Source organism: Fukomys damarensis, unplaced genomic scaffold (assembly GCF_012274545.1).
Source record: "Fukomys damarensis isolate Sample0158 unplaced genomic scaffold, DMR_v1.0_HiC HiC_scaffold_39, whole genome shotgun sequence".
Classification (NCBI taxonomy): Eukaryota; Metazoa; Chordata; class Mammalia; order Rodentia; family Bathyergidae; genus Fukomys; species Fukomys damarensis.
Genome location: NW_022900951.1, coordinates 95,650,467 through 95,659,845, shown reverse-complemented (window position 1 = coordinate 95,659,845; position 9,379 = coordinate 95,650,467). Strand labels below are relative to the sequence as shown.

At 35.6% G+C, this 9,379-nt stretch overlaps 1 protein-coding gene across 1 annotated transcript in view; it reads right to left on the bottom strand.

The window, feature by feature from the left end:
- Positions 1 to 511: 511 nt before the first annotated feature.
- The window catches only part of Dock11 (dedicator of cytokinesis 11), a 156,990-nt gene continuing 148,122 nt past the window's right edge, over positions 512 to 9,379 (bottom strand). Inside the window, exons 50-54 of the mRNA XM_033760270.1 lie at positions 7,533 to 7,743; positions 6,975 to 7,165; positions 6,356 to 6,456; positions 4,949 to 5,087; positions 512 to 1,003 (exon numbers count right to left, since the gene is read on the bottom strand). Coding sequence (XP_033616161.1) covers positions 884 to 1,003; positions 4,949 to 5,087; positions 6,356 to 6,456; positions 6,975 to 7,165; positions 7,533 to 7,743 — 762 coding nt within the window. The 3' untranslated portion in view covers positions 512 to 883. The remainder of the gene's footprint in view (positions 1,004 to 4,948; positions 5,088 to 6,355; positions 6,457 to 6,974; positions 7,166 to 7,532; positions 7,744 to 9,379) is intronic.

The window sequence follows — 9,379 nt, the reverse complement described above, 5'->3', positions numbered from 1 at the left end:
AAGATGAGCTGCAACTACAAGCTCTATCAAAATGCTTCTTAACCATGTAACTGAAGAAAATAATCATTAGAAAATGCCTACCGTGGTCTGCTGTCAAGCCTTCGAAATCGCACAGGGTGCCCTGACTGAACATTCCCTAAACATTTTGTTTAGTTTTGTGGACAGCCAATGAAGCTTTAGCAACAAATGCCACTTGCTAGTGAAACCTGTGCCCCATGCAAACCCTTCACCTTGTGAGTGGGAGACAGACTAGCAGAAAACCTAGCACCATTAGATCAGAGCTGCAAGGAACACCAGGCTTAGTATTTCTATGTGAATCCTTTCCTTCTGAAAATTTCCTATAAATAAATGTTGTTGGTTCCTTTAGCCTAGCCTGAGCTCCTAACAGGCAAGAATTCAAATTATCTTTCAAATGTGAAATATTCATGTTTCATGTAGATGTTTACCAATTTCTTCTGCAAGGATTAGTATGATAATGAATCAAGATCCTGGTCAAGAAAAATGCTAAATTCAAAGTATTATTTCCTTCACTTCTAATTACAAATAAGTTTGACCTTTTATTGTGTTCCATTATACAATTTTACATAGTACCATTATTATTTTAAGCAATAATTAAGCAAACTGAATTAACATTTTTGAGCTCTACTTTTCAGCATATAGATTTACCTAAAAAAGTACGAACCAAGCACAGTGGTGCAATTTTCCAGGCACTTTCAAGTTGCTTAAATATTTACAAATATGTAAGCACCCTGTTTGAAACAATGAAAATTTTGGTGTCGGGAGGAAACACTCCATGTATATCAAATCTTAAATTTTAACATTTGCACATCTCTGAATATTCCTGAGAACGGTCAGTCTCATCATCCTTTACAGCCACATTTCCTCATACTTCAGCGTATCTTGGGGAACCATAACCTCTGTCACTTGATGTACCACTAATTGCACAAAATACATGTAATGTGTTGCTCATCCAGGGAGAATGCATTGTATCTTCCTGCAATATCTAAAACAAAAGAAATACACATGGTTATCACAGAGCAAAATAGACACTGCCAAAAATAGGGAACATGTATGAAATTTCAGGCATAGTTCAATTTATCACTGACACTGAGCTATTTAAGATGACAGAAAACAGAAAGAGCAAAGAATAACATTACCGACTTAAGTCTTCAAAGCTGTATTACAAAGGCAGCATATTAAGAAAGCAGAAAAGATCTGGTTACTCATTAAGAAAAATGAAAGATCGTAAAATGCAAAATTCAATAAAAAAAACAAGAGGTAATACAATCTTTAAAACTTTTTAAACAGATGGTCACCACAAGAGCTCTCAAAGTGGAGTACATTTTGATAAGAGTTTATGGATCATCTTCTAACACAGTGGTTCCCAGAAGCACCTGTGGGATTTTTAAAACATGCAAATGCCTATCCTCCTTCCCTGGAGATTTGGAAATAGCAAATAAAGATAAAAGTTCTAAGTGCGCATTTTTAAAGACACTGTGATTATTTAAGCTAATCAGTATAAAAGATTTTCTTGGAAATGAAAAACTTCATAAATATAAAATACAAATGTTATGTTTCCCTAAGTATATAAACAGGTACACTCATATTAGTATAAAAATTTTAAAACGATCCATTTTGTGTGATCAAAAGCCAAAGTGACAGAGAATTTATGCTGAGATGTGTTGGAGGAAAAGAAGAAAATGCATATTATATCTGACCTCTTTAAATCCTAGAGACCTAGTCTCAAGCTTTCAATATTCAGTTTTCAAGTTGGCTATGAAACGTCAGTATTAAGCCCTCAAATTGGTCTGTGATGGCAGTACTAAATCAGATCACTTGTGTTGCCAAATCATAAGGTTTAAATAAAGCCTAAAATTGAGAAATTTCTTATAAAAGGCTTAATTCATGACACTAATCTGAAAGTATATTAGAAGTTTAAGAGATAATTAATTGATTATCCATGCTTGGCAGATAAGACAAGTAAACTAGAATATTTTTCACTGAGAACAAATTACAAGACAAACTGGCCACTATAATGGCTACCACCACATTTATCTAATTAAGAAATTCTCAGTAGTTTTAATATAATGTAAATTATTTTCAAAAAGTGAAAAGTTTAAATAAATGTTAAAAAGGACTATATACTTTTAGCATATTATAAAAGATTACATTGAAAGGGGCCAAGGAGTATGTAGGCCCTGCTTTTTTTTTGGTTGGTATTTATGGAGCTCAACAGAATATTTCATATTTTAGTACACATACTTACTTTGCCTTTTTATAGCATTATTACAAATCTCAAGTGTGTGACTAAAAATCTCTTTTCATGTGTTCAATATTTGGTGAGAAATATCAATTGATTTATTAAAAATCACTATATAAAGTCAAAGATTTGCATAAATATAAACCAATAAAAAGTAAGGGTTTTGTTGACTAGCTAACAGTATATAAGATCAAGGGTCTAAAATACTGGTCTTAGCCAGACATGGTGGTGCACACCTGTAATCCCAGCACTTGGGAGGCTGAGGCCAGAGGATTGCTGCAAATTCAAAGCTAGCCTGGGCTACACAGTGAGTTTAAGGCCAGCCTTGAATATACAGCAAGAACCTGTCTCAAAAAGCCAAAATAAGAAAATGCTGCTCTCTACAACTAAGGGAAATAGTCATAGCTTATGGGAATGAGATAGGTGAAATACAGACAGGTGTGAAAAATGACAGTCAATTTGAAATAATCCCTGATTGGGGAGGGGACTTAATGAGTACTCAAAATATCTTGGTCACAGTGATAACAGTAAATTGAATAATTTTCCTTCAATTTGTATCATTTAGAGTTTAAGAGTAGGTCATATAGTTGTATGCAAATGAAATAACTGTTACAGAGCATACACTGGCTTAAAACAGCCTGTGCAATTCTTTTCTATTTGTTGTGAAGGAGGAGTTTCTGCTGTTTTTTTTTTTTGTATGTATTACAAGGAACAAAAAAATCAACAAGTATTTAGAAAGCAATTGTGCACTCTATTTGATAATAGTATATACTTCAGAATAGGGATGTTAAACAGAGGTCTACCCTCCTTGTGCTCATGGGCTGAACCGGAGATACAAACAATGAACGAAGTGGAAAGTCTCCTGCCTTCTTAGTCCTGATCATCTGGCTGCTTAGAGGAGGAGAAGGAAAAGGGCCCCTGAAGACTGGGCAGTAAAGAGTGGCCTTGGCACTGCCTGCTCTCATATCTAAGGAGGGCAGGAGAAGTGCGGGTGGAACAAAGATGTGGAACACTGATACCAGGCTCCTTGGTCAACAAGACATCCAGCCACGGAGAATGGCCATGTGGGAGACTGGGGTAGCTGGTCCCCTTAATAAAGCATATGGGATGATCAAAGTCTGGCTGACCCCAATTCTCCATACTAAGGAGAAGATAGTGGTAGAAAAGTGGTAGTTCAACCTTGGGCTAACTGTGATGAAATTTCTTACAGCTCTCTCTAAGACAAAACATACAAAACAAATTTAGACCGTGAGTTTGACTGAAAGTCAGCTAGCTTTTACTGTCCTACAAGTGTCTTTCATCTGCTTGTTCCTGTCCCTGCACTACAGTCCCTTGATGCTACCCAGTGGGTCTCTTTGTAAGCCCACCCTTTGTGTAGAGTCTCCAACAGGCAGGACTGCTTTCAATCCATCACTGAAATGCAGATTCCGAGACAAATGAGGTTCTCCTTTTCAAGATCAGCTTTAAGAATGTATTGTCCTGGGTTTGGGGCTGTAGCTCAGGGGTACAGTGAATGTTTAACATATGTGAGGTCCTGGGTGTTATCCCCAACACCACACACATACACCAAATGAATATATTCTCTAAAGGGATATATATGTATTTGGGGGGGCTAGAAATTAAGCAAAAGGGGCTTCCACATGCCAAGCTCTACTACTGAGCTATATACCCAGTTCACTACATTGCTCAGAAAGGCTTCAAACTTGCTATCATCCTGTCTCAGTTCTCTGAGTACTGGGGATTATAGGTGTGCACCACTGGGCCCTGATTCTTTGTTTCTTTTAATAGTCCTTAATTTCTTAGAAAGTAAGTGTTTGAATTGTTTCTGAAACAAATACTTATCTTAGTAGAACTTTCACTAGAGAGGAAATGAAGGAGGCTTTATGGCAATCTTAAAAGGTGCAGTCACTAAGAGACTACACCATTCTCCTAGAATGTTTACAAATATGTTTAAGATGTCAAAATAACTAAGTGATAATCTATGTATAAGGTGGACATAAACAAAAATTTCACTGCCCAAATAAAGGAACGAGGTAAACTACTCCTGGATGTTCTGTAAGGGTCAGTAAATATATAAAAGTGCTAACTACTTAATGATGACATAATTGGGCTGTGTGTGATGATCAGGACTTCAATTTTAAATTTTGCTAGGGAAGTTTTATATTTTACTAAGAAAGCTGTACTTGCCCTTATCCCTTAGTAATAGATTAAAATATTAAGAAGTTTTACAAAAATAGTTTTGCAGGCTATATGAGTATGAAGACAAACCCCAATTTTTGGAATCATTTAGGATTTCACCTAAACCACAATATCTATTTTTTTAGCAGGCAAGATAGGAATACTCATTTGGGGACTTTGCTACTAAGCTAATCATTTCACTTCCTTAGGACTCTTCTTGAGAGATTCCTATCCATGTTTACAGTGGATCAATTCAGCTATTTGCTTTTAATATCTTACAGCACAAAGAACAAAATGGTTTATCACTGATAATTGTCTTAGTAACAGCTCTAGATAACTGCTTCAATTTTGTTTTGTATTTTGTCACTTAAATGATTTAATATAACAAGCAAATTTTAAAATACAAATTGAGTGGTTTTAAGATAACAGATTCCAAACTAATGGGTTTTGCTAAATAACATCTTAGGGACCCCAGATAATATTTTCATTTTCAATCACCCTAATACTTGCCTGCTCATGGATGATGTCAGATAATTCTTTCACCATGTCTCTGAAGTTTGACTTTAGCCCTTCGTGGTACTCAACTTGGTCCTCTTTAATTAGTCGCTCATTTAGTTCAAGTGCAATGCTGCATGCTTGTATGAATTTCCTGTGCATGAACATCAAAAGCCAAACTTCTGTTATTTATTCTTAGGAACCCTCACTGATAGTTTGACAACTCACTTTAACCACGGCTTTCCTAGAACGAAGATTAGAGTTCGGTATTTTCTCACTGCACTTGTTAATGTCACTTCCTAATCCTGAAATGATACTTCTTCCTATCTTTTCCACCTTTGCCCTCTGATTTCTTACCTCCTTCAAAACCTGGCTCAAAACACATACCCTCTAGGAAGCCCACTTGCTGAGTTATGTACTTCATATTCTATCAGCTTAAGTTGTGTTAACATTAATTTGTACCTGTGAGTACAATGAGTCATTCATTCAAAAAGGATTTGTTTGGAGTTACTATATACCCAGTACAGTGACAGATGCTAGAGGTGTGAAGCATCTTCCTGGGGCTGACAAGAGTGGATCCACCAAGCTGAGGACCTATCATAAAACTATTTTCTATTATTTCTGGTGTTTCTGTTTAATATCCACAATTAAAATGTGCATCTGAGGGGACAAGGTACCTCATCTGTTTATTAAATTCCTGTCATAGCAACTAGTAGAATGCCAGGCTTGTATTATTCATAAATATTGGTGAATGAATAACTACTGATTATTTTGCAACTTGAAGTAGCTGATAACTCAGACAGGAAAAGCAAATGACCTAAGTTGGAAACAAATGAGTGGATAGGTTATCATCTTTTGCCTTAGTCTATTTTACTCAAGTGTTTGTCTTGTTCTGAATATAAACTCCTTTTTTATAGTAAACAGGCCGTTTTCTAATGCAAGACCATTTAGACATGCCTTTCTTACAAGGCTGATCACTGCAGACAATATACAGCGCAAGCCTGCACTGGCAGAACCCAAGGGGAAGCAAGGACACAGGACAGCAGCAAGTCTATGCACTTTCAAATCCCACTTTCCTCATGCCCTAAATGGTCTGAAATTCTTTAACACGAGGTCAGTCTGGCAAAGGAGGAAATCACACAAGGAATGTAGCAGGCTTGTTTTTGTGTCACTGAAAATATTCAAAGCAATACATAAATTGGCATATTTAATCTCTTGGGTCACTGGAGCATTGTTAATATCCTGCAGCATGAAAACAGATCATGCTTTTCTTTTTTAAAACACCGCTCAGAGGTCACCTGAGACATTTAAAAGAGCACAAATCCTTTTTTGAGGCTTATTATTTGGTGAATAGTTGGTTGCTGTATTTAGAAGAAAGTGGAGACGAATAGAGACCTAATCTGAAAACTAAGAACCACTTACCTAAACATGTCTTTCAACTCATTCACTTTCTTGGGTGGATACTTGCTGGCTTGACTATCATTTAAGAAAGCCCGGGCATATGCTAATGGACCAGCATTGACCTTAGTTATAAAAGGATAAAAAGGAGAGAATTGTCAGCACGCAGTCAAAGGAAGTTTTTACATTTCTTCTTTTTATTAAAAACTCCAAGACCTAAGGGTACCGCTCAGTGGTGGAGTACTTGTGCAACACACTAAGAACCTGAGTTTGATCCCCAGGACCAAAACATAAACACTCAAATACATATGAAATCTGACTAATATGCTTATTATGCTTAAAATTTTATGTGAGAAATCATTAACTAAAGCCATGACCTGGAACAATGTTGCACTAAGAAATTAGTTAATGATTTCTGATATGTAAAGATAAGGCTTTGCTAGTTATAGGGATTTAAAATCCTCTACATAATACAAAATATATAGAAATTAATTTTTGTTAATTTAATGCAATAATTATGTTTAATGGACAGGCTTTTGTACTCAGTGAGAGCAGAACTTCTAATTACAATCCCTGCTTGTTCTGTACCTGTATGAAAGCAAGAGAAACAGAAACACTAATACATGTTGGGGAAGCAACATACCTGCACAGAAACGCAGCCTTGCAACTTAAGTTGGAGCTGAATCATGTCCACATCTGCAGAGGAGCACAGCTTTTGCAGCTCTGCAGTTTTGTCTTTTATTTCATCAGTAGCAACATCAATTGGCTTTAAATTAATCTGCTGCTCGCAGTTTATAGGAATCCTCTTCTTTACGTAGGGAAATGAATTTGAAGCTATTAAATGTTAAGAGTGAGTTACTATCTTTAGAAAACCATTTGTTGAAACAGTTGAATTCAAGAAAAAAAATCCATTATGTTTAAATCTGCCCAACTTTTCTTTGTAAGATGCCTTAGGGTATAATACCTACTGTTTCAGGATTGAAGGATTAATTCTGTTTGTGAGACACCTCTAAAGAAGATGAATGACATATGGGGAAAATGATGGTTTATTACAAGGACGTGTTTGCGCAAACTTGTAACTGAACAATAAAACAACAAATGATTAAATTTTCAGTTTAGTGTTCCTGCTGGCCAGCTGGTACTTCTGTGTATCAAAGAGGAGAGGAACAAATAAGAAGTTAATATGAAGAGTCCTACTTACTCATCAAGATTGTACGGCGTTTACACTGTTCTTCTATACAGCCTTGCTTCTTGCCTGATAAAGTATAAGGTGCCTCAAAAACAAATCTGTTGATATTGTGATTTCTTTCAAACTCAGTCTTTCTTTCCATGAGTTCTTTGTCATCAAAGTAGGGCTTCACATAAGTGACTTGGATATGAGCATATTTTGGATCAAGCTCTTTGGCATTTACCTATAAAATAAGAAAGGTTTTAAAATTTTTTAAAAAGTCAAATGGAAGAGTAAAGGAAATACAGGTGACTAACTGCTTTGAGACTACTTGAAAAACATTGCCATTATGATTATGCTTCCAATTGAATACATACCTGCAGAAGGTCTGTTCTTTTTTAATGATCATTTATCTATGATTATACAGAAGTTACAGAAACCTATCAGGAAACTTCAGAAATATAGGACCAATCAATAACCAATATTCACATTTTCACATATTTCCTCCAATCTTTTATATATAAATATATTTACATATTGTATATAAATATACTTTTAATATTCATTATATATTAATATATAATATGTAAATATATATTAAAGATATATCTATATATCTAGAAAACTAAGATCATGCTGAATAGATTTATCATCTGATTTCTCAAAAATATATCAAATGCATTATGTGAATCCCACCTCAATGAAAAGTATAGTTATTATGTAAAACTTCATTTTTTGACTGTTTTCCTTAGGATAAATTTCTAGAAGAAAAATTATATAGTGAAGAGATTTATACGGTTTTAAGGATTTTGACATGTATTACCTAATCATCATCCTACAGCAAAGTTTACCCATTTGGCTATACACAAGCAGTGTTTGATATCATAAGAGTGGGTACTCTTAACTCTATTATTTTAATCCTGTCTTGTGGGACTGTAAGAAAATACACTGATTTGATTTCAGGGACATAAAAAGTAATTTAGTTCAGTGGTAAAGCACTTGCCTAGTACATTCAAAGTCCTGGGGATCCATCACTATCACCATAAGAACAAAACAAAACAAAACAAAACAGAACAAATGTCTCACTGTAGTTTTAATCCATTCAGGAATGGTATACATTCCAGGCTAAGAAGCTACGCTGCTGGACAGACCTTGCAGCACTCTGTCAGAGCTTTGTCTGTGGATTCTCCTACTCTCCCTCTAGCATATTTCCATGGACTCCACATAATGCCCAGGATCCTCCTTCAGTGTCCTCTACCATTTGCCTTGAGCCTTGGGTACTAGTGACTTGGTCAATATCCTTGCAATTTACAACAATTTATGCCTTTTTCTGTTTAATGGAAAAAGAAAAAGAAAACAAAAAAGAAATAAAACCAACAAAAATCTCCCAAGAAACAGTCTCTGCATCCTTTTTCTGTCTACATATGAAAGAGGATGAATGGGGTAGGGGGAAGTAAATTTCTTAGCATCTTATAATTTCTTTATACTCATGCTATGGTTCGTCTGTTCCCAGAAATACCAATCTTCTTTTATTTCCCATTAAAAGCTAGAGTTTCATGCAAGTGTGGTTTTATACTCCTAAATCACAGCACTCTACAAGGGTGAGACAGGAGGACTGCAAAGCCAGCCTGGGCAGTTGAGTGATACTCTGTCCCAAAATAAAAAATAAAATAAAAGGGCCAGAGAGGTTATATAAGGCAAAAGTGCTGGATTCAATTTCTAATACTGCAATGCAATGCAATAAAATAAAAAGATTCAGTTCTCCAGAGTTACAAAAGTCAAGGTTAAGATAAAACACAAAAGTGAAATGAAATAGGGCCATGCTTCTGCCGCCTGCCTTGTAAGTGCAAGGTCCCAAGTTTGATCCCCGGTACCAACCC